The 25,300-nt window shown below is 42.6% G+C and overlaps 2 protein-coding genes and 1 long non-coding RNA gene across 4 annotated transcripts in view; 1 reads left to right on the forward strand and 2 right to left on the reverse strand.

Moving 5' to 3' along the window:
• Positions 1–14,655, reverse strand: part of srgap3 (SLIT-ROBO Rho GTPase activating protein 3) — a 47,539-nt gene extending 32,884 nt beyond the window's left edge. The window contains exons 1-2 of one of the 2 annotated variants that reach the window (XM_052074988.1): positions 14,182–14,655; positions 427–622 (exon numbers count right to left, since the gene is read on the reverse strand). In XM_052074988.1, coding sequence (XP_051930948.1) covers positions 427–622; positions 14,182–14,245 — 260 coding nt within the window. In that variant the 5' untranslated portion in view covers positions 14,246–14,655. The remainder of the gene's footprint in view (positions 1–426; positions 623–14,181) is intronic. The other variant, XM_052074989.1, reaches the window with a different exon arrangement.
• Positions 14,656–17,872: 3,217 nt separating this feature from the next.
• On the reverse strand, positions 17,873–18,770 carry LOC127607358 (uncharacterized). Its single transcript, XR_007964068.1, has 2 exons — positions 18,623–18,770; positions 17,873–17,984 (listed from the first exon to the last, which is right to left on the reverse strand). It is a non-coding gene; the product is annotated as an uncharacterized LOC127607358 (long non-coding RNA).
• thumpd3 (THUMP domain containing 3) lies at positions 18,638–24,794 on the forward strand. The gene is made up of 9 exons (XM_052075573.1): positions 18,638–18,826; positions 18,908–18,985; positions 19,900–20,331; positions 21,265–21,395; positions 21,924–21,993; positions 22,066–22,181; positions 23,224–23,328; positions 23,777–23,900; positions 24,337–24,794. The coding sequence occupies exons 1-9, from the start codon at positions 18,638–18,640 to the stop codon at positions 24,523–24,525; spliced, it is 1,434 nt and encodes a 477-aa protein (XP_051931533.1). The 3' UTR covers positions 24,526–24,794.
• The last annotated feature ends 506 nt before the right edge of the window (positions 24,795–25,300 follow it).

A 25,300-nucleotide genomic window follows, 5' to 3' on the forward strand; every position in this document is an offset into this window, starting at 1 on the left:
CCATTATCTTGAATAAATAACATGATCAGTTGATTGGGACTCTCTTTAGTACTTCTGGAAAATCAATTCACAACTTCTAATGTGGAGCATCTGTTGCATATTTAGATGGAGAATGTGGTTTGATACAACCACGAGTGAAATGCCTTTCTGTGCAATGTCAAGTGCTGAACTAAAGCATAGTGAGCCCAGCAAATTTGTTGTTCGCCCGTAGCTTCTTTAATGAGCCGTGTCCTGCTTACTACGCCCCGGCGAGCTAACCTTTTAAAGATGTTGGTTATTATAACAGATATTCCAGTTTGGAACATGAACATGATTTAAGATTATGTTTTCTGCACTGTAATCAAACGAGGCAGAGCCATAAGTGCTGCGGTTCAGAGGAGGACAGGCCCACCAAGGACAGAGGTGGAAAAGTGACGGGGGACGTACTTGAACTGCTGGTGTTCCCGGGAGCTGCGGATTTTGGAGGAAAACCTCTCGGAGAGTTTGTCTAAACTGCGGGAATATTCCAGTTCGATTTCTGCCTTGCGACGGAAAAACTCCTGCAGGTCCTGCAGCAACTGGATGCGGGATTCCGATTGTTGCTCCAAGCATTTGAACTGCTCCACCAACTGGTTACGGATTTCTGTCCAAGAAAAACAAAAAGCACAAGAGTCATCTTGCATCCTGAAGCTAATTTTCAGTTCCTTCATTCCAGTTCACTTCTCTGGAAGTCTCTCCTCGATGCTCATTCATGAGTTTCAGGATGTTGTTCAATGAGACGTCTACAGCAAATCTCTTTAGAAAATTTTCTGAACAATAATGTGCTTTCTGTAGCACCAATAGTCTAAACACGTCATTCTGATTAATACCGCGTTTGTAGAATATGAATTAAGCAGTAAAACCAACCCGTTCTTCTCCGTGTCAGGAGGCGGCCATTTTGCCACTTGCCGTCAATTGAAAATGACATCGCAGTTGCTCAGTGCTCAGGAAATGACTAATCATGTCTCAGCTTCAGAAAACCGGTGAGCCGTGGTTCATCATCACCTGAGCTCTGAGTAACTATGAGGTCATTTTCAGTCGACAAAACGTGGCAAAATGGCCGCCCCCATGTGATGGCTAAAAATGAGTGGATTTTGCTGCTTAACTCATATTCAACAATCGTAATATTCATCACAATGCCATCTTTAGACTAGTGGAGGCGATTAAAACATATTATTGTCAAGAAAACCTTGGGTTTGACTTCCCCTTTAAAAGAGTTGCCTCTACTCTTCTAGGCCCCAAAGGAAAATAACTTTCAGTAAGGAGTACCAAGACAAAGAAAGAAGCAGCAGCTGTTACACAATATATAGCAAACACTGCCCCACAGTTAAGGGGGTTCAAATCTCCTCTTCGGCTTTCCTACGTGGAGTTGAATGCACTCCCTCCCACGTTCCCAAAACATGCACGTTACGTTCATCGAAGACACTAAATTGTCCATTGGTCTGAATATGAGTGCGGATGGCTGTTTGCTCTGTGCGATGAGCTACGACCCGAGACTCCCTCTCCCGCAACCCTGATGATGATAAATGGCATAGAAAATGGATGGCTGGATATGACCCCCAAGAGCCCAGCTACTAATAATTCAGTTTATCGCATCTTCTAAACACAATAAACACATGAAATAGTCCTTTCAAATTACAAATGTAAAGCGTGTGATAAGTACGGTACACTGTTTGCATATAATATACTGTATAAGTTGGACAAAACCTCTCATTTTAAGCAATAATACAGGCTATAAAATATCTTCCCATGCATAATTGAACATAAAAGAAAGTCTACTCATTTAACATGTGTGAGGAGGGTGTAATGAGAATTGCATGTGCTCCACGGCTAGTGGAATAAAATTTATCCTCAAGAGCAACCTGATGCTGGCAAGCAGGCTGCAGCTACTTATGCCAGTGGGAACCCACCAGAGAAACCCGACTCCGCTTTGTAGAGCTGTCATCAGCCGCAATCACCGATCCCACCCCAGAAAGAGAGAAAGGTCCATTTTGCAGAACAAAAGCACCGCCTCGAACCAAGATGACCGCGAGGAGAGATCCCAAAACTCCAGTATTTTATTGGATTAAATATCAGTGCTTTACTATCACATAAACCCACGTCAGCTTGCTGCTGAACCAAATGAGGCTTCTGAGATTTTGCTGCAAGCCTATGCTTTTTGCATCCCCCTGGGTTTTTCCTGCAACCAGAGTAAAGGATTAAAAATCAGGACGCGCGTTTGTAGTTTCTGTCAACATGCCATAACATTTCGTGTGAAAAGAAAATCTCCAAGGAACACACATTCTAACACTCGCTGTGATGTGCCACTACAAAGCGGGAGATCACAAAAATGTGTGTTAAAACGATGAAGCCGTGTTCTATTGCGGTTCATGGTTTGCGGTCCAATAAATTAAGAGCTTTGGGTGGATCTTTGCAGTATTCAGGTCACTCTGAATTTTGAGTTGAGCACATTCATTGTAGTAACTTTTTGAGCCACAACATGCCGGAAATAACTAATGTCTGCTGGAATTGATGCGGCGTCATTAAGTTCACGACGAAAAGGCAGAGAAGATCCCCATGCGAATCGTTATACCCACAGAGCAGACCTGACAGTATTGTTGTCTGCTTTTTTTGTAAGTTCTGTCTTTTAAAGTTGTGGTTTGAAGCTTTACATTGACCATAACAGCTATGCTCAATGCTATTAACATGTTAGCATTAAGCTAGCAGACTTTCAATGGATTTTAGAAATTATATGGTTTGGTTGAACATTTTGTGTTTCAGTTTTACAGTTTTAACTGTTAAATAAGAAGCTTCAAGCAAGCACGCTTGGAAAGTAATTCGAGAAATGTGTAAGCGAGTGAGAACCGTTGCTATGGAAGACTGAAAAGTATCTTTTAAGAAGTTTAGGTGAGTTTGAAAGGACAAGTCGAATCATTCCACAATGATACACTCGATGCACCACAACGAGTTTACTGGCATTAGCGTCGCATTTGTGGAATATGACTTAAAAGGACACTTAATAGCATTCGCTAAAGCAACTCATCTAATGGCGTCTTTAACGATGTTCATGCACCTCTGCATTTTCTCAGCCAACAGGACGAGTTGCTGATTGGCGAGTGGCACGGCAGCGGTGACACAGGCGACGTTTCCACGCTGCTGAGGGTGTCATTTTGGTCAGCCAAGCCCTCCTTGTGGATAAACGCAGGCCCCGAGGAAGCTTGTGATTTGGAAGCGCAGCAGTGATGTTGTGCAAAGGAGCCTTCCCCTCTCTGCCTGTGATTTTCAAATCGGAGCAGCCTGCTTCGACCCTGCGGTTAACCAGCGTCCCAGCCCTCCCTTTAATGCAGGGGGGGGGGGGGGTCCATTTCCCTTCACAGCTTTGCAGGGTTTTCAAAGCGTGCCCAACTCCTGGATGAGAGAGCACAGGCACGCATCTTCATAGCTTCCCGGGAATGCCTCCTATTCCCACAAGTGCCCTATTGCCCTCTAAAAGGCAAATCACAGCAAGCAAGGCGAAAAGGAAAATGTGACAGTGGTGTGGGTGAGTGAAGGGGAAGACACCAGAAATCAGGCTGCAACAATAAAAAAAAAAAAGGGAAATCTGAACGACCAGCTGCAGCACAAGCTTGGAAAAATAGGTCACCCACATGAAAAGTGTGTTAAAAATCCTCAGCCACTGTGTAGAATGATTCCCAGATCTTTGTTGCGGTTTCTACAAAGTGACGAATGCTCGCTGGTTGTCCCTAAAGTGTGGTTTACAATAATGACGAGAATGAATGTCAGCAGTTAAAGTGAAGAAGACAAAGAATTTGTTAGCCGTTGTTTATTTAAATAACGTAGTGAGGCCAAACGTTGATTCAATATAAACGCAGATTAACTCTAACTACCCACAGCTTCTCTGGGAAAATAAGAAAAAACAAAAACAATCAAACTTGCTAATTCATGAATTAACGTTTGAGTTTACGCGAAACGTAAACGGCTTATTCAAAGGAGGCCGCATTGAATTTGGGCAAACATCAAACATTGAAAGTTAAACTGCCTGCTGTGCAACACACCTGCAGTGTGCTGTTTTTCTGTTTAGAGATGGAGTCAAGTCAAGTCAAGTCAACAGTATTTCTAGAGCACTTTCAAACAGCCATCGCTGCATACAAAGTGCTGTACATGGAGCAATTTAACATGCACAATAAACAGTAAGACAAATCGGTAATAAAGGCGGTAGAAAGCACCAAACAGTAAAACCAAGAACAAATCTAAGTCATGCTGAGTCGAATGCCAAAGAATACAAGTGAGTTTTGAGGATGGATTTGAAGATGGGCAGCGAGAAGGCTTGCCGAATGTTCAGTGGGAGGTCATTCCAGAGAGAGTACTGGAGCCATCTGCTAACTGTTTGGTGGGGAATGGCGGGGGCGGTTGCGGGGGAGCTCGGGGTGAGACTGGTGAGGCTGGAAGTTGGCTGAACTACGTTGTGGTTAGGACAGAAAAACTCAAATGTTTGTTTAACGTCTGCGATTGTTTTATGAAACAATAAATCCATTGCAAGTTGAAGTGATGGCATGAATCGTGCTTCGTGTCGCAACATTCGGCTACACCTGAATATTTTGTATGGTATCAGATCTGAGTGAGTGACTGCAAGAGCTGTCTCAAAAAAAAAAATCACTGAATAGACTTGCAAGAGAATTTTAAAAATTACATTGTAAACGCCTCTCAGTGGAACGGAGCTCAGTCGTTCATGCCGAAAAGCTGTTTCAATCAACTGATTGCAGATCTCTCTGTTGAACAGCTGCTCCACAACATTGTTTCCTTGACAGCGTTTTCGAGACAGGAAATGAGACATGAGATGGACATTGGTCCCCTCACACAACCGGAAGACCTCTGGAAACAAAGGCAGGATGGATCAACGATTTGACCTTTGACCTTCAAGGACAAGAACCCCGCATTGGCAGCTGCATCACAACGCGGTCGACTTTTGAGCAAATGCTGTCCGCGCCATAGAACAGTTTTGTGTTTGAAGTCTTTTGATTTTTCTCCTTTGAATGCCAGCCGAAATGATAAAATGCTTAAATGATCTGCTTATCATCATAAAACTAGTGAAGGCAGTTCAGTAGCAATGGAAGTGAGTCGCTTTTTTTTTATTGTGGAGATACTGACAATATGATACTGTCAAACATCAACAATGATTCAACGATGCTTCAGATGAGGCAAAGCAGAAGTACTGCACTCAAATAATCAGCGCAGGCAAATGGCTTCTTGTAATCACAGACGAGTCAACTCGACTGTTGAATCAAATGGAACTGAATTAAAGCAGAGGGAAAGTGGCCTCCCCTGCAAATATGTATTTTAACAATATTTATGAGAAGAAAAAAAGGGCTGCATCGATAATAGCAACATGTATCAATGGAGAGTTGTCTACAATTCAAAGTCTGACTGACAATTCCAGGCATGCTTAGGCCATGAAGAATTGCGCGTCACGTTACGGTTTGTATTTGGCGTGAAACGACTTGAGAGTTTTCAACGTTCAACGACTCATCGATGAAATACATTTTTTTCAGTTGTCCGATAGCTGTCAGCACTACTGCTCGCCTTTGCCACCAAACACAAGCTCAATCTAGTATTGCTCGACGAATACACGTATTTTTATAGCAGTTAAGAATGGGAAAATGCACGTAATTCAACCTGTTGATACTATGAAGAAGGTAACAATTTGAACTGGAATTATTTCATTAATTATATTCCCATTACAGTGGTACCTCTACTTATGAAATTAATTGGTTCTGGAAGAAAAATTTTAACTAGAACATTTTGTAAGTAGAGACACATTTTCCATGCAAATGCCCGAATTTGTTCCCACCCCCAAATTCAGACAAAAATGTTTCCTAAACCATAAGAACGCATCGAAATATGTAACAAATACATGTCACAATTAGATCAATGCACAATCAATGAGAATTGTGCATAATGTAAAAAACAAAGAAAAAATAATAATAATGCTCATTTAACTTTTAACTGCATCCTCGTCGTTTTTTTGCCCTCTTTAGTTCATGTTCTCTCTCAGAAGTGGTTTTTGCCTGGCGTTTGGTAAAGAACTGATCCTGAACTGAACTTTCGACAATCCTTTAAAAATGTCCATCGCGAACGATCGCCCGACTGGTGAACACTTTTTCTGGGTGATTCACATTACGTAAAACGAATGACAAGGACGCTGCATAGACACATATCTACCTATCTACACGCATGGACACATTCAGTAGAGGTCCCTCTTAGCCAATGGGATTCCAGGATGATGCTCGGTAATAGCCAATGGCAGAGCAGCTCTAAATATGATGCATTCAGGAAACTCGGGAGCTGCGAGTAGCAGCTCAGACTGTAGTTTTAACTTTTGTATCTTGAAATTTCTTTCGTAACAAGTGGCAATATATTCCTGTTGAGGCGTTTCGTAACTTGAAAATGTCATATGAAGAGACGTTCGCAAGTATAGGTACCGTTGTGTTTTATAATAAGATTAAGCTTTGACATTCAAACGGAGGTGTTTGACCTTTGTCGTTCCACTGCAGGTTTATGAAATCCTACTGCATTATTTTGAGGAAACCCTTCAAAAATGCACAGAATATGAAGACACATGCACATGAGAGACAAGCGACTCTCAGCCAAATTCACAATTTTAATTCTCAACTCAGCTATCTGAGCTTTACACTGCGGAGCTAAATACACATGAAAAGTATGCCACGCATACAAGAGCAACCTTTATCTAGGCCTTTAATTCACTTTCTGTGCCTCTTCTCACCAATCTGATAATAGCGAGTCTTTGAGCTAATCTTCTACTTCTCTGGTCTGTTTTTCATCCCGCGATGATAAAGGCCATGTTGGATTCACAAAGGCGTACACGTCGTCACTCCATCGCGCCTGTTCCCGCTCTCAATGATAAGACGAGCCGAGAGCAAATTAACGGGTGACAAGAGGTCAGCATCATGTCAGCTCGTCCGTGGCCATTGCTCATACATCCTTACGCTGGATCAACCTTTAAAAAAAAGCCTTGCAGTTTTACAATTCAGCCTGTTCAGCTTCATGTTGCAGGTGCAAAAGAATTTGCCTCGATTTTCCACTCGGGTTGTCTCACATTGATTTTTTCTCGGACGCTTTTATCGTCGGAAACGTCAGCGCGTTAGCACGTTATATGAGCCCGATGCTTCAGGGAAGCCCGAGAGTTAGCCACAACCCGGAACACGCCCTGAAGTGACCATCACTGCTGTATCCAGAACGCAGCTCACTAAGGGCCGGGGTACATGTCTCCATGGTAACATGGGTGTACACCAGTCCCCTCGAGAGCATCTTGTTGGAGAAGAGATGGAGTGTGTCTTACGAGGAGAGGCGGCAGCATGAGCTGAAACGTCACGTGTGTGAGAGAGAGAGGGAAAAGTGAGTAGAAATATGAAGCCTATGAGGTAACTTATATGCGCAGCAAAAAGCAACTACTTCCCCTTGAACACCAAATTAAAAACAGAAGAAAATGAAGTATTGTAAATTGAAGCAACCCCATTAGATAACTGCAAATGGTTGACAGTAATCAGCAGGTCCCTAATTAACAGGCCATTTCAGTAATCAACTGTAAAAATCTAACCCTCTTGCTGACTAAAACTATTCTGAAAACTACAAATAACCTTGTTTAGTGAAATGGAAACCATGAGGTATATTTGGTCTGGAATTTAACAGCTTCAATAAAACAATTTATAGGACTCCTGCCACTTCATTTGTCACAACTTGATCAATTGTCCATAAAATGTTCCATTTAAGAGCAACTGCAACCTGCCTGGTTGCAACTTAGTTGTAAACAAACATGATTTAATTGAATTCCCTTCTGTGAGCAGCCATGTTGCCAGGTCAGTGTGATATAAGATTTCTGGCAGAAGCGCATGAAAAAAAAACAAAGGAAAAGATCAGCACACAAGAACACATCCGCCCTAAAGAGTTAAAGCCAAGTCGAAGGAATTCATTTTTGTAGACTTGTACTGACCTGTCCCGTGTCAACTCTTAGGGTGTGTGCGGCATTTCACTGCGGATACACAACCAGAGGCTGAAGAGGAAGTGGTATTACTTCATTGAACATTTAAAAATGTATCTAAAGTATTGTTTTCACATACTAGGACCATAATTATGGACAAAGTCTGCATCAAATAACAAAGGCGCTGAAATTTGGGTTTGGTTAAGCTAGCATTTGTTAAATTCGATAGTACACTTGCTGTTAATAACCAAACCTTATTAGGAAAAGGGAACTCTTAGAAAAAACAGAAACCATAAAGGTAAGGCATCAGAATACTGCAGTGAAATTCAACTCAACGCGCATCTGAATGACTACTGGCTACAAGTGTAACCATCCGGTCGCTAGGCTAATGCTAGCGATAAGGACAGCATCTGTTGAATTTCCCACTTAGTCTAATGAAACAATTAAAAATGTGTATATTAAAGCTGGTTGTTTTTATAAAATGTTTGATTGATTGTTTTATTGGTTGTAAGGATTGAAAATGTGTGATTTGACTGCGCTAGATCAGAAATGACGACTTTGGGGTAAATTTGTTTGCAATTTCAGTGAGAATTGAACAGGCAGTTTATTCATCATAAGAAGACCGGTAAGCTTTTAATTGGATAAAACGTCAACACATTAGTCTCTGGTGCTCCTTAATACATATTTGAATTAAGTCTGCATGGTTCCATTTTCACCCTGAGAGGTGGCTAAAAGATATTTTTGCAAGCTGAAAATAAGCTGCGCTATTTTAATTATCCTAAAGAGTACTGAGGAGGAGGCTCCCACTTCATATTAACGCTCACAGGTCCCAAACCTTACCGAAGAGCCTGAACTTCACTAATTACAAAGAGACTTTCAAAGTCATTGGAGAGTTATTTTTGTACAGTGTCCCCGTTTGATGTGTTATCGACGACCTCCAAAATGGCTCTTTTTCAAGTTGATTTAAAGTGGGAGTCAGCACAAATGCAAATAGGAGTTAAGCAGGAAAATCCGCCCTTTCTTTTGATGTGAACGAAACTCTTTTGACACAACAGACATCATGTTGAAGGAATGAAATGTTTCTTGGGACAGCGTTCGATGAATGAGCCCAACGTAAACAACCGAATGTGTTTATGTGAAAGTGTGAACATGAACCAACTGGCACCCAAAAATAGAAAGCGAGTGACACCACTTCTGTGTTAAATTGACACTTCTCTACTTTATGAATGCCAACACAACACAACCCCAAAGACGATTGAGGCTGTGTGAAAAGCTACAGTAATCTTTGTCATTCACTGAAAAGCCTAATTATGTGTGGGACAAACAGCCAGTTAAATAGCGGCAGCTGCCTCCATCACAGGCCTGCTTCACACTGAAAGACACAACGCAATGCGCCTGAATGAATGCACAAAAGGGAGTGTTCTGCAACTAGTTTTGATGGGTGGCCTATCGTCGGGGGCGGTCCGGTGATTGACTGGTTGGCGCGTCGGCCTCACAGAGCAGAGGTCGTGGGATCGATCCTGGCTCCGGCCTTCCTGTGTGGAGTTTGCATGTTCTCCCCGTGCCTGCGCGGGTTTTCTCCGGGTACTCCGGTTTCCTCCCACATTCCAAAAACATGTGTGGCAGGCTGATTGAAAACTCAAAATTGCCCATAGATGTGTGTGCTCGTCGCTGTGTGTTCTGTGATTTGCTGGCAACCGGTTCAGGGTGTCCCCCGCCTACTGCCCGAAGGCGGCTGGGATAGGCTCCAGCATGCCCCTTGTGAGGATAAAGCGGATCAAAAATGGATGGATGGATGGATGGGCCTCTCATCGACATCTAGTTTTTGTGCACTTCAAAATTTAAATTGCAGGTAAATGGAGTCCAACGGCCTATCCAAAATACCAAATTGTATCACAAGGTCGTTTCCAACAAATTGTTTGCAGTAGGACTGCACAATGCACACGAATCGGTTGCGAAGCAAATTGGGATTCGAGTGGCCGTCACAAAGCACACACGCGCATGTGTGTGTAGATGTATGTTAGGTCAGTCAGGTTCATCCACGTCATTCGGTTAGCTGTGGGCCCAACTCTTTCGGGTCAAGCTGGGTCAGTGTGATGGCAAGATGCCTGGACATGGAATCACTTGTTTTGGAAAGCACGTCCAGTAATAACAGACAGTCCATTCAGCATTGTCCCCGAAATGACAAAATAATAAGCACATTACAGTAGGATATCTTGGCAGCTGGCATGTATGGCCTCTTGTGTCGCTATTTTAATTGCCAGGTAGGCGAACTAACTCGATATGAAGTCAGAGACTTTTTTTCGATCACAGCAAAAAGAATCTGGTCCACCACAGCGCTGGGGCAGCCCCGGCGCAGCACCGGAGCAAATGTTGCTGTGTGAACACCCCTATTGTCTTTACGTGGTTGCTACATGGTTTTATGGAGCAAGCATGTTTTCACCGCCCTGCTCCCATCTAGAGACCCTGCATCAGCTGTGCAGTAATGTCAACACAACAGACTCGAGACGACATCTCCGCATGCCGTCTGCAAAGTGACCACGGGCTGTCCACACTAACTTACTCTCAGTGCCTTGTGAACACAGTGAACCGTTCACTTAATAGAGGAACTCATTCAAGCCTCAGCTCACCATTGTGCAAGTGAAAGGTTAATTTCCCTGTAAAATATCCAAATGCAAAGATAGGCCAGGATGGTGTTGCTCCGTGAATTGCAAACCGAGGCAATAAAAAAAATAAAAAAAGTTTTGAATATAGTCTTTATCATGGCTTTGCTTGGAGGACTAAAGGATTCCTAAAAGTGACACCAAATGATTTCTCTGGCTTCCATGGAGACAAAGCAGTTCCCAGCGAGGAAGTCACGCAGAACTGTAAAAGTGTCAAAACATGCTTCCTTGTCAGAAACACCTTGCGCGTGTGTGTGTGTGTGTGTGTGTGCGTGTGTGCGTGTGTGTGTGTGTGTGTGTGTGTGTGTGTGTGTGTGTGTGTGTGTGTAATCTCAAGACTAAAGCATCAGTGAGCTTTCATTTATTTTCCGGATCAAAGAAGCTGTTTGACTCCTGTATGAAAACTTGCAAAATAACTTTTAGTCTAACATTGTTTAAAAATGGTTAGAATGGATGAAAAAAAAAGACAGATACTACTCCCAGAGGTAATGTGTGCTAGGAAACCTGACCGGAGCCAAATTTGAGTGCACTCTAATCAAACAAATGAGTGCTCCATTTTAATGGCAGTAGTCACGAGAAAAATGGCAAACTGAATCGATAAGCCTGCTCATGCTAAAATTTAAAAATATATATATTTTATATATATGTGGAGAAAGAGAGAGAGAGAGAGGATTTGGAGTCATTGTGATGTACCTGCATATACAGTACCTAATAAAAATGTTGTATGCTGATTTGAAATTTGTAATATGAATACAATGGCGGAGCAAGGGGTCCAGATTGAGATATGGAAGAACATCATCAATTCATCATTAATTGATAGCTCAGTATTTCATTGATTATGTGTCAGCGGGCATGCAGGGGGCATGCACTCACCTGCGAGGGGGCACTCACAGCATTTTGAAGGGACATTTGACTGGGATAAAGGGGGCGTAAACATCCATCCACACAAGTATGAGGCAGTGACACTGCTTATCCCTTTTTATAAACTCGAATAATCAGCCCATCATTCCGCATTTGATTTTTATAATTTCATGGCTAATTTAGGGGGGAAAAAAATCATAGCAAGCTTTCAGAGGTCAGGAAGCCTTGAGTTTGACGCCAGCAAATTAGAGGAAGTGTGTGCAGCTCAAGAGCAAGCCACTAAAATGTAAAGCGAGCAGAGCTCCACAGTGCTCTAAGCGCACGGCATTCCAAGCCAGTCACAGTTAACCAGCCTCGCTATTGAAATGGAAATGGCTGATGTGGCAGCTTGAATGGCTCGATTAAAGCGGAGGAGGCTTTGACTTTGCCGTTTTGTTGCGCTTTACAATTATATGAATGAAGTTCACTTCGTGGTCTTCACTTCTCTTGGCACTTGCCACATTCTGCTTTGCTATTCTGCACTACTGATTTTTTTGCTGTTGTTGTTGTTCATGTCGCTCACTTATTAGGCCTCATACATAATAAAGCAACCTCATGATCTTGGAACGACCCAATCAATGACACTGGGATGACAAGGGCCCCTTCTGGCGTGTCTACATGAACCATTAGGCCATAAGTCACAATACGACTGGTACAATTTCCAATGTGAATCTCATTAGCGCTTACTGACTGGCTGGTTCATCTCAAACGAGGCCATTGTTGTGAGGAGGTGGAGAGCCCTCCATGACTGCAGTCGATACAACGCACGAGCGGTGAATAACAAATTATCCATAAATTAGCATCCCTCTTCCTTGTGTCATTCAAGAACCCGTGCTAATGCAAAACGGGCAAGACGGGGCTTGGGACGAAAACAAAAGAGTTACATTACCGGTACGGTGGAATCTGAGCTGAATCACTGATGTCAGAATGATCACAACAGGCTCAGGGTAAAGCAGTGGGTAGGAAAATTGAGTCTTTTTTACTTTTGTCTCTATCAGAGATGGAGAATTGGTAGCCCACACATGCAGTGTGGCCCTGGATTAATTTTTGTAAAATTTTTACAAATGCTTAATGAAGTGAAGCGGTTTTAAGCTGTAATATCAATGTTCGGCAATAGATGGCAGTCTCAAAAGTGCATCCATTCCCAAGCCTCCACTTCTATATCAGAGAACAAGAGGCCAGGATTAAATTAAGTCAAGAAAATTGTGTCTTTTCGGTAAAATAGGAAGCAGAGTATACATTTTCCAAATTTAAACACGAACCTATCTGTCCAGTTTACTTGGGGGCAGTATCAGTCATGAAAGATTTCAACCTAAATTGCTACTACAACACCAGTCTCAATAGTACACAGGCAACGATTTTTTTTCCCTCCCCACAGGAACCGATGACAGTTCGTTTGAAGAGTTACAAAATTGGGATCCCCGTCGGTATATTCAACATTTAATAATTTGACAAACAAATATGGTATCTTATTTCAACCAGCGGCTTTTGGGGATGTATGGTGGGACTCGTGCTGATGCACAGGGGTAATGAGGGGATGAATTTCACTGCATTATAACGTGAGTGAGCTATCTTATTCATTTAATGACCTGCAGGACAAACTTGAGTGAGTTTCGTGAACATGTGCACAAAATGATTTCTTGCACTTAAAGTTGTTTCGCTCTTCAGTTCATTTTGAGCCCAAATTGGATTGTTTTTTTTCTGCATTAAGATGTTTTTGCGATACTATTCTGCACGTTTTCAATGAAAAAAAAAATGTGCACATGCTTTGTCGTGTGGACTCAGAAAAAAATTGTGGCCCCCCTCCATTGTTCAAGTCAGTATAGCAATCAATTGCTATCAGGTTTTTTTTAGCACCTCTAATTGGTCTATAAAGATTTAAGTGCTGTCCAATAGATTACAGGTGTCTCAAATGGTTTCCATGTGGCAATGCAATACAATAAACGGCTTCGATCACAATTATGCGTCTGCTTTGTTTGTGTATAATACACAATCACAAGTTGTGTCCCCTTATCATCTTAATCAGATGACCCCTAATTCTGATTCCGAGTGAGCTCACTCACCAAAACATCCTTCAGGAAAAATCAGTGCATGTTGTCAATGTAAAGGATAACAACTCAGTATCATCAATTATGTCTAAACGTGTCAAAACGTGATCAGAGTTGGGTTATTCCTCAGCCTGACCCACCCAAAACCATTGACACCTCTCATGAAATAAAAATGTATGAGTCACATTTCATTCACTATGAACAATCCTTCAATCAGCATCCCCAAGATATGGTGAAGAAGGTGCAGCCATGCAGCCGCCCTCCACTTATTCCACACAGGATTTTTACCCAGCAACACGAGCGTGCAGAGGCAGGTTGCGAACCACACTGTCATCATCCACCACAAAAATCCAACTGCCTTTGGATGAATGCACCAGAACGTGCATTCGCGCGTGAGTGCAAAGCATTTTCAGGTTTTGAGATCTGTTGGTCTTGTCACTGCTTTTCACGGTTTAATGCTTTCACGTAAAAGTAATGACAACCATTAAAAAAAAAAGTCCAAGCCAAATATTGTTAGGTTAGGTGTGTGCGTTTTCGTCAACGTGAATGAACGTGACACTCACGAACGCGCGCTCACCTTTCACTTGGGTCTCGTAGTCCGCGATGATCTCTTTATCTTTCTTGAACCTGGATGAGGACATGGTTCTCCTGGTTATATGGCCGAGAGCCTCCAAGTCGAGAGCTCCAGTGGCTCCGCGCTTCTCGCAGTGGATGCAGACCTTTGCGACGTTTCCTCGCTGAACAAAAGCGGCTTGCGCTTGGGGGACAATCGTTGCAATCAGTAAGGGGAGAGCACTCGGGTCCGATGTTGCATTGCTCTCTCACGCTCGCTCTCTTTTTGATTTAATCCAGCAGCGACGGGGAGGTGGGCAGAGGAGTCAGAGGGAGAAACAAAAGCCACAAAGGAGCTCGAAAGTGGACATGTTAGCCTGGGGGAGAGGAAAGAAATGGTGGGGAGTCAGCTTAGTGTTCCCTGTGTGTGAAGAAGCCTACAACGATCCTACGCCTCTGGGCTGTCTGATTGAACTGCGGCCAATTTGAAAATGAGAGAGAGAGAGAGAGAGAGAGAGAGTCACGTGGTCAGAGGGAAGCACGTCCACGCGCGCACGCACATGCCAGTCTAGGCACAATCAGTAACCTCATACCTGTCGACCTACCCACGCCTCCATTTTAAATACAATGAATAAGATCATCATGCAATCTGATCAATGTGAAGGGATACTCATCAAGGTGGGCAGACAAGGCAAAAATTAAACTCAAGTCAGAGTACTGACTGGGGTGTCAAACTCATTTTTTGTCGCGGCCATTTCGGAGTTACGACTTCCCTCGGAGGGCCGGTGCAAAATCTCAACGTTATTTATTACGCATGACAATTTGACATTTTGGTACAGATGTCAGCAAGAATCATGATAGTCGACACATGATTTGCTCCCGCGGGCCACATAAAATGATGTGGGGGGCCTGATCTGGCCCCTGGGCCTTGACTTTGACACCTGTGCTTTAGAATATGACTCAAGCAAAAATTATTCCTCCAAATAATTACTTGAGTAAGGTGAATGGTGAATAACCACTAATTCCCTTGTTTGTTAATCGTGGATGAATTTAAAATAGACACAAATATAAAATAATAACTGCACTATTCTTTTAAATCAACGTTGGTGTTTTTTGTTGTTGTTGTTGTTTTTACACATTATGACATTGTGTAAAAAAAAAAACTGACTTGGTTGGTTGCCAGCCAATTACAGGGCACACATAGACAAACAACCATTCAGTCACAGTCACACCTTGGGACAATTAAGAGTGATCAATTAACCCACCCGGCATGTGTTCGTAACGTGGGAGGAAACTGAAGTACCGAGAGAAAATGCACGCACGCACACAGGCACAGGAAGAACTTGCAAACTCCACACAAGAAAGCTGGGGCCGATTTAAACCCATAACATGGATTTTTTTTTTAACTCTACTGAAAAAAAATGTTTCTATTCCTCCAGCCATGTTGAGCATCAAGAACTGGAACAATGCCAATTAACAAAGCAACCACAATGTGGTCAATGGTTTAGGCCACAGGCAGCTGCGGTCCAGCAGCAAGCTATGAAGAAGCATGATAACGATCCTGATCATTTAAATCAGGTGTATTGCAGCCGGAAGTGATGAAAGACGGGTAGGACTTGACGGCCCTTGAGGATCGAGTTTGGACCCCCCTGGTTTAGGGGCTTCACGCATCAGCTGCACGTTCCAGGGGAGTCATTCAGAGGGAGCAGACACTTGTTCAGCCTACTAGAAAGCCACAAAAACAGCCAGAGTGTGGCTCATGAATTTTGTGTTTACATCGAAGAAGTCAGCAAAGAATATGTTGATTCCTCCCACAAGCCTTCTGTTACTCACTCACCCCTTTCTTTCTCTCCAGGAATCTCAGGAGAGAAGACTGGAAAGCTGTGACTTTACTTTTATTGCACAAAAAAAACCTTTGTGAGATCCCGTTACCTCCTCCTTTCTAAATAAATAAGTGTGGAAACTGGCTTTGTCCACTCTGTGAAAGTGAAATAATAGATTGCAAATGGCAAAGTACAATAACTTAGCATATATCATTTTTTTCCCCTCTCGTCTACAATGAAGCTGTCATGAAGCTGTCATAAACACGCAAACTCCACATATGACGGTCGCCTCCCAGACCCAAACCAGTCACTGCGCAGCAAAGATGCAAACCGCTGTGCTGTTTTAACAGTGAGAAAATAATGCTGACCCACCATACCCAATTTTGTTGTGAAATGGATGAGTGTTTGTATTGTGAACCCCCCTTCAGATGTTGATGCGACACAGATGAGTGGAAAATGCATGACATTGGACGAAATAAGCCTAAAGGCTAAAATGCCAGTGGACGTTGCGTCAACATCTTTTGTAAGAACTGATCCGAGCGCAAGACAAGGATCCACAAGGAGCTGACAACCGCCATTGCTGTCTGTGATGCTACCTTGACTCTGATTTATACTGTCATCACTCAAATGCTCTCATGGAGCTGGCTCTTGTGTAAACACTACCGGAGTGGCCACATATCACTGTAACTGAATCTTCTACTTGACCATGTGAACACCTGAATCAATATTTGATGTTTTACCACGTGCAATAAGCAATGAAACATGAGGTCTTTCCAAATTCTTCTTGAAAAATGTTGCTTCTGAAACTGTGTTCATTAAACGCTCAATGTTTATGGAGCACGCGCCAGCCATCTGCTGCTCAGAACTTTTCATTCTTTCGTATCGACACACACCCACTCACACACCCACTCAGATTTCATACTAAACAGTTGGAGAGAATGATGATGATGACCTCAAATAAAAGTTGGAGAATGTTTGGATATGAGGGTGATGCAAAAAGTAAAATATGATTTTTGACTTTCATTTAAAGTGCATCTTGGAAACTATGCATGGGACCTACAAATTCGCATTCTTGTAAAATAGGAAAACTGAGAGGACATCACATAGAGGAAGCATTTGGGTGGAACTGTATCATCATAATCATTATACTGTACATCAGTCATAATGTAAAGATTATTGTGGGGAAAAATGTACAAATACTGGCTTCTTGTTCAGCGGTTTTATGCCATGCTTGAATGGTAATTTTTATGTTAAAGAGCCTTTTACACACACAAGAAATACTGTATGTGGTTATTACGTTGTTTGATGGTGAATGTTGATGGTGAATGTTTTTCCATGCAAAAACATCAAACAACATTTACAAACATTTAATCAAAAATGAAATAAATTAAGAGCACATATTTTGCAAGTACAGTATTTTGTCCATATATGAAATTGCATTTTTATCATGCATCTGGTTAGGATGTGCGAAGTTCAATGTGGCTCCCCAGTCGAACTGATGAAAAATTGTAGCCCCTTCCAACATTTGAATTGGCCTTTGACTTAAATTACCGTAAGCACTATACTGGAAACTTTTTAGGATGGCAAGAATCAAGAATTATATTCTGCCGCCCTCTATCGATTGCCTAGCGTGAATTCACACAGAAACAAATTCAAATTACTTCACGGCCAGTTTGACCCCACACTTCCTGCTTGCTTTTTGGATTTACAGAATAACATATATTTTGGGGCAATTAATTTTTCCATTTACAAAACAACATTATCTTAAACTCATATCATGTGAGTACATTCATTTATTTCTTTCAAGTCCGGATAATATTCACACAACTACAATCATTATTTAGTTTTGTAACAGTCTATGTGCAATTTGAAGGTCTTTTACCGGAAGTATGCTTTATTCCTGTGAATAATAGCAACACGCAAACACGTCTTTTCGTGCACGACTACGTCAATTTGGCAAGCTTTATCTGCAACACGTTTTAAAGATTGCTTTCAGGATTGACGACTCACAACGGTAAATTAATTGCATTGACACACTTATTGGTGGAATCAGCGCATTATTTAATTGAACCGGCGTCCCAATTTGCCCGTGATAACTTCCTTCTAGCGTCTCAAAACTAGCATTAGCAAGTTAATCTAACATGTGCAATGAAAAATGCATTGTAGTTCAGTAACATTGTAATCTATTCTTTAATTTAATTTAATGTAATTTCTTTCTACGTACACTCTTGCTGCTGGAGGCTGTAAATTTCCCCAGTGTGGGACGAATAAAGGATATCTTATCTTATTGCTAACCGTAAAGTGTAATTATCGATCCGTAGTGAAAATATAACCCGACAATACGAAGTACAGATTAAATATTGGGTCGTGGTCCATATGTACTGAAACCAAATCAATCTGACCAGTTTTACACCTCCCACACGTTTGAAACACATTTAAATTGATAGACACACTAAACTTCACATCGAAACACATTAGAACGGATAAATAAATACCAACCGCGCACATTGTTGTGCCTTTAAAAAAAGTAGTGATTAGTATTTTTACAGGCTTGTGGTGACACACACACCAACGGATGAATACCTTCGTGCAGTCAAATGATCATCATCATTTTCCACCTTCGTGAGCCAGATGTTTTGTGACAGGAGACCCACGGACATGATCTCCCCGGAAGAAGAGTCTGTTGAGGTCGAGTCTATCATTAGCGTCACCATTGGAGCGACGGTACCTACAGGGTTCGAATATACCGCTGCCGAGGAGGTTCACGAGAAAATCGGCGTTGAAGCGCGTATAAGCAAAGACCGTGGTCGTATTTACTTCACCATTACTACTGACAAACTCTTCCAGGTGAGACGCATGCTGGGTGGGGAATAATTCTGTTGTTTGTTATGCCTCTGTTGGTTAACTCTTAATCAATTGTCCCTTTAGGTTCACCTACTGAGGTCTGTGGACAACCTGTTTGTGGTTGTAGAGGACTATGATCAGTATGAATTTAAAGAATCTAAGGTAATGGTCACATGCCTCCAACGTACAACCTTAATAATCATAATACTGAAAAAAGTATTAAATTGATATCTGTGTCAAGTCTTTTTCGCTTATATTTGGGAGAGAATTAGAATATTCATTCATCTTCCGTACCGCTTGATCCTCACGAGGGTCGCGGGGGGTGCTGGAGCCTATCCCAGCTGTCTCCGGGCACTAGGCGGGGGACGCCCTGAATCGGTTGCCAGCCAATCGCAGGGCACACAAAGACGAACAACCATCCGCGCTCACACTCACACCTAGGGACAATTTAGAGTGTTCAATCAGCCTGCCACGCATGTTTTTGGAATGTGGGAGGAAACCGGAGCACCCGGGGAAAACCCAAGCAGGCCCAGGTAGAACATGCAAACTCCACACAGGGAGGCCGGAGCTGGAATCGAACCCGGTACCTTTGCACTGTGAAGCCGACGTGCTAACCACTGGACTACCAGGCCACCATAGACTATTTAAGGGAAAAACATTAAGCCTCATTTGACATACTTAGATACAGTGCTACCCTTTTGGATCCAAAACAAAAAAAGAGAAATGTTTCACTGTTCTTATACGCTTTTTGAAGCACCATGAAATGCCACAAGATGGTGACAAAGTTTCACGTAATTTAAAACGAGTGCATTGACGGCATCTTTGTGCCAAGGAATTATGTTGGAGAGGGAAGGTAGCTAAAGTAGGGGGGGAAGAAATCAAATTTAATATGAGGAGTGAAACACGCTCAGTTTAACATAAATTTTAGCCACTGGCTATATCCATACCACAAACATTAATTTCTCCCATTTGCTTAAAATAATGTAGTTTATTACATCTTTGAATAAATAGTTTTGCCTACACCCTATTTATTCTATACAGGTACTTCTGTTAAGGTCTGCACATGTTTTATCCAGGAGGAGACATTGGCAGAGCTGCAGCAGCTTGCCTCCAAGCTCCCATGGACTAACGCCTTGGAGGTGTGGAAACTAAACCGCACTTTCAAAAAGAGAAAAGTCCAACGCAAAGGAGCCAATGGCGCCAACGGCAAACCCAGCAATGAGGTTGGAGACGCAACCGTGGCTTGCGCTGAATCTCAGGGGCAAGCTGAGGAAGCGCCTCTCGCTGATGGCCTAAACAAGACCGAGGAGGCAACTGACACTGAGACCACCAACACGCAGGACTCTGAAGAAGCAGCACCCGGAGCTAAAATCATGAAGTTCCGCGTGACTTGCAACCGAGCTGGTGACAAGCATAGCTTTTCCTCCAATGAGGCGGCCAGAGATTTTGGTGGGGCGGTGCAGGAGTTCTTCCAGTGGAAAGCAGACATGACTAAGTTTGACATTGAGGTAAGCAGATTTGTTCCGAGTGGACCGACACATAGCGAATACCCTTTTAGTAAGCAAAAACAGGCCTGCCTGCTCAAATTACTTAGCTGGAGGGGTGAAATCGGAAAGCAAATATTTGCCTTACGTGGGAAGAAAAGACGGATGTTTTGATTTGACCTTCAAGGCTCACTCACTTAGGTTCCATTATTTTATAGTCACCAGTTTAACAAAATATCGTGAGCCTCTAACTGTTGGCCTCTGCTCTAATACTGTGTTTCCAAACGTTTTTCCACAGACACATATATTTTACATGTAAACAAAAAAAAAAAATCCCACAGCTCACCATACAACAAAAAAGGATGCCGACTGGACTAAAATAGGGACACGCGGGTTAATTGTAGCTTCTGCAATCTCTTGGAAAATAATTTCATCGTTGTGCCTGTCACACCACATCACTCACACCACATGGTTTTTCTTTTAAATAAATAATATTTTTCAAACACATTCACATCTACGATACGCCGTCAAAATATTTATAGCTTCTCACTCAAAAAATGGACATAAACCATAGAAAGTTATATCCGATAGTATGTATTAATATTACGGTACGGTCACAAAAAATGTCCTGGCATCATTGCATTCAAATATCAGTTTTTTCTTCTTTATCCTACAGTACCTGGGAATGCTGAGCTACGAAGGAGCTCAAAGTGGGACGGAAGTGATTTGGTCTCGTCATTCGGAGAGCTGTTGATAATATTTTAGCAACATTATTGAGTCGCATGCGGCGAGCAAAATATGAGAAATCAGCTCTCCGTGTCATGCGGAGTCATTTCCCCACCACTGCTAACTACAACTACAATAAGCAGACTATTGTTAAATGAGTAACTGTATGCGTCAGTCAAAGCGTTCGGCAGGATTTTTGTCACAGCTTTTCTATTTTCCCAACTCTGTTAGGTCTTATTAAATATACACAATAGCGAGGTGGTGATTGGCATCGCACTCACTGAAGAAAGTCTTCACAAAAGAAATATCAGCCATTTTGGACCCACCACCCTGCGGTCCACCTTGTGCTACGGCATGCTCAGGTACAATCGGACTCTCTTTAATTAGATTGGTTTCATCTATATTGCGTCGTGAGTCTAATGAAAAGGGGGGGGTTGTCGTCATTTTAAGTTGGGCTATGTTGTATTGAGTATAACACCAAATGTAATTGGCTTCATGACTATAGATAAGAACGTGAAAAAAATGCATTTATTTGGGGATTTGTGTAAGGTTCAAACCCACGAATTAAAAATTTGTGACAAATGATGCAATTTATTTCCAAGCAGTTCATTTTGACGCCGCAAGATGGTGGAAGTTGGCTTTGTACTCACTGCCAGCTTGACGGCAGTGGCTTACTTAACCTATTCCGCGTAAACGTTCTTTCACAAAGGCATTACCTAGTTTATTTTGATCTAACGTTGCATTTACAGAAGAAAGTGTGTGTACTATAACAGAGCTTGTAAAGCACATGTACATGCATGTATTTAGGGTGGAGTGGCGCGTGATTTTTGTGAGTTGCCTCAAGGCATCCATTTTGTCGTTTGTGTTCATATCTGATTATGTGTTGACAGGTTGTCAAAACCTCAGCCTTCCGATATTGTACTTGATCCAATGTGCGGAACTGGTGCAATACCTTTGGAGGTAAGAACTCAGCTCAGAGAAAGAAAATAAATAAAGTAAGGGAACTGATGGCTTGCATTTAACTGTCACCAGGGGGCCTTAGAATTTCCAGCGTCCTTTTACCTTTCTGGGGACAACAATGATATGGCCGTAAACCGCACGGTCAATAATGTGTGTCACCTACAGAAAAGGAAGGCGGACAAGGGCAGGTGAGCATCATTCACATTAATTTAAACCTGATGGATGGAACCCCCGCAAGCACAGAGACAACATCCAAACCCCACACAGGAAATCCTGAACCAGTTCCTCCTGTCTAGACTGTGAGGCAGACATGCTAATATCAAGGTCACTGAGTTGCCTAGCTGCAGACCGCAAACTTTATTCACATTGTATGCCGGTATGTTATAATCAAATGCAAAAAGTACCAACTGTCTAAGAGCCAGCCCATCCATTCGTAAAAATGCATTCATTCATTCATTCTCTCACACACTAAATTCATATTTGATTTCGCAGTAATGGTAAAGCAATGGTAAGTCATACATGTTACTCTTAATATAATCATGGTCTCAGACTGTGCCAATTAAAGCAACATTAGTAGTCCGAGTCCCGGGGCATGCTGTAATAGCACCTTTAGTTTCATTCATCTTCCGAACCGCGTGATCCTCACTCCGGTCACGGGGGGTGCTGGAGCCCATCCCAGCTGTCTCCGGGCAGTAGGCGGGGGACACCCTGAATCGGTTGCCAGCCAATCACAGGGCACACAGGAAACCGGAGCACCCGGAGAAAACCCACGCAGGCCCGGGGAGAACATGCAAACTCCACACAGGGAGGCCGGAGCTGGAATCGAACCTCTGCACTGTGAAGCCGACGTCTTAACCACTGGACTACCGGGCCCCGCCCCACTTTTAGTTTGTTGAATTGAATTGGCAAATTTGACTTTCACAAACCAGTGGACATGTTTAGTGGTAAAAGGCTGCTTGCAAACGTGTCAGCCTCTGGAGTTAATGATCCTGCTAATGACTGGGCGTGTGAAATACCTCCGAGGCTGGATTTTCAAGGTGAAATGAGGACTCGCGTTTCACTTCCTCTCCCACGGGTGTTGCAAAGTAATTATGTATTTATTGCTTATTCATAGCACTCAGTGCAGGACATTTTTTATTTGAGTTGACTAAATAAGTTATTATCCACAGCTTGTGAGTTTGAAACTTGATCTTGAAAGCGCTTAACAATCGTTTATGCCTTTGTTTGCAGTGCACCCGGGCTGCCGATTGACACGGTCCGCTGGGATTTGTGCAGTTTACCAATGAGGTCCAGCTCAGTTGATATCATCATCACGGACATGCCCTTTGGGAAGAGGTAGAAAATCAAGGCGCACATACTAAGTTTTAAAACAGCCAGGTTAAAAGTAACCCAAATGGAATGAAAGAGCCAACCCAGCGTTAGGTCATTGTTGGGTTATTTATACCCAGCGCATGTTAGGCTCAAGATTTTGATCCAACAAGGGGTAAAAACTACAAGACGCGGATTATCAGGATAGCTGTGGTTCTGAATAATTTATAATATAATTTTATTCGTGTCCAAAATGGTGACTAGCTTCAGCCCTTCAACCCACCCAAATCCAATCCTCAACCCAATCTGGGTCAAAATAAGAAACCCAAACTTGATAAGAAGTAATTCAATCTGCTCAAAATCCACACAGTGAGTGCGTTAGGAAAACAACCCAGCATTTTTCCACGTGAACTGCCGGAATTTGAAAGGCAACTCTAACTATGTACAAAGGTTAACAAGATGTGTACTTTTGAAGGATGGGCTCCAGGAAGAAGAACTGGGACCTTTACCCGTCCTGCCTGAGAGAAATGGCACGCGTGTGCAGGCCGGCCTCTGGGAAGGCTGTGCTGTTGACACAGGACAAGAAATGTTTTTCCAAGGTATTTTCTTTGTCATGGCGAGTCGTGATGCTTGCACGCAAATATGACTTCCACATAAAGACCAAATTAGAGAGGCTGTGGGTTCATTCATGTTTGCATCCCTTAAACTTGATGGCATCATCAAGGGAGTGACCGATCTGTGAATCAGAATGTGATGAAAGGAAATGCAAATGAACTCTTCTGGCGAATTTTACCGCAGTGTGAGCTCGCGGCATAGATCGAGGCACATCCATCTGTCTTTGCCACGACGACACCTGAACGGTCCTCTGGAGGCAAGCGCAGCCTTTCCCGGGGAAGCGCTCGCACCTCAGGTGGTGTGTTGACGCGGGTTTAATTCGCTTCTGAAACATAAATCATTCACACTCCGTTGGTGACGCCGTGTCTTTGACGACGGAACGAAAGATGTATCCGTGACGTGGATTTATATGCTCTGCAGGCTCTCTCCAGAATGGGGGGATTGTGGAGGAAGCAGCACACTGTTTGGGTCAATGTCGGTGGTTTACACGCTGGAGTGTTCCTGCTCAGGCGGACCAGCACCTTATTTGGCCAAACTCCCGAAGACATCTATGAATCACAAGACTCGACGCGCCCACAAGGAGATCAGGATGACAGCCAGCGTTGTTAGGTTACGGTTTTGCCTTACACTATCCAACATATGTTGGATGAGCATACCGTAAGATTTTCTTTGCTAATTTTAACCTTTTTTTTTTCAGTTTTCATATGATGTGGCCAAATCTTGTTTTTTTGTAAACAGGCAAACAAAAAGGAAAGCCTTTGTTGACTTCTGAACTGTGAGAAATTGGTTCTCAATAGTGTGCAGGTGTACCTACTGAAGTGGCCCACGAGTGCACATTTACTGTTAGGCAGCAAGTTAAGGTTTCATCAATAAATGTTTTTTTTTTTTTTTTTAAAAGACGCTGTCATGGGAAGAGTCCAAGTTGTACACTACTAGTCAACGGTTTCCTCTCAGTTTCTCATTCAAGAGCACTCCATTGTGTCCATACTCTTGACTTTCAGTGCATGTTCAATGTGATGCAGTAAATGATTAAACTTATTTGAACCAGGAAAGAAGAACACACTGTGGAATTGTAAATCAAGATTTGCATGTAGTAATGACTGACACAATTTCGACTGACACTTCAATGTATGTGATATGAATCTAACATACGTGTTTTTTGGAATGTGTGAGGGAGCTGAAATTATCCATGCGGCACAAAGCACAAAAACTGCAAAACAAAACACAAAGCTGAGATTCAAACTCTTGAACCTCAGAACTGTAAAGCAGGTATGTTAACCATCCAGGCCCATTTTGCTATGTAGCGTTATAGTCCATTGCCCCCAAACTTTGGAATGCACTTCCTTTTGAGCTGTGGATTTTTTTGCAGCAGCTAAAAAACATG

The sequence above is a fragment of the Hippocampus zosterae genome, chromosome 9 (genome assembly GCF_025434085.1).
Source record: "Hippocampus zosterae strain Florida chromosome 9, ASM2543408v3, whole genome shotgun sequence".
Lineage (NCBI taxonomy): Eukaryota > Metazoa > Chordata > Actinopteri > Syngnathiformes > Syngnathidae > Hippocampus > Hippocampus zosterae.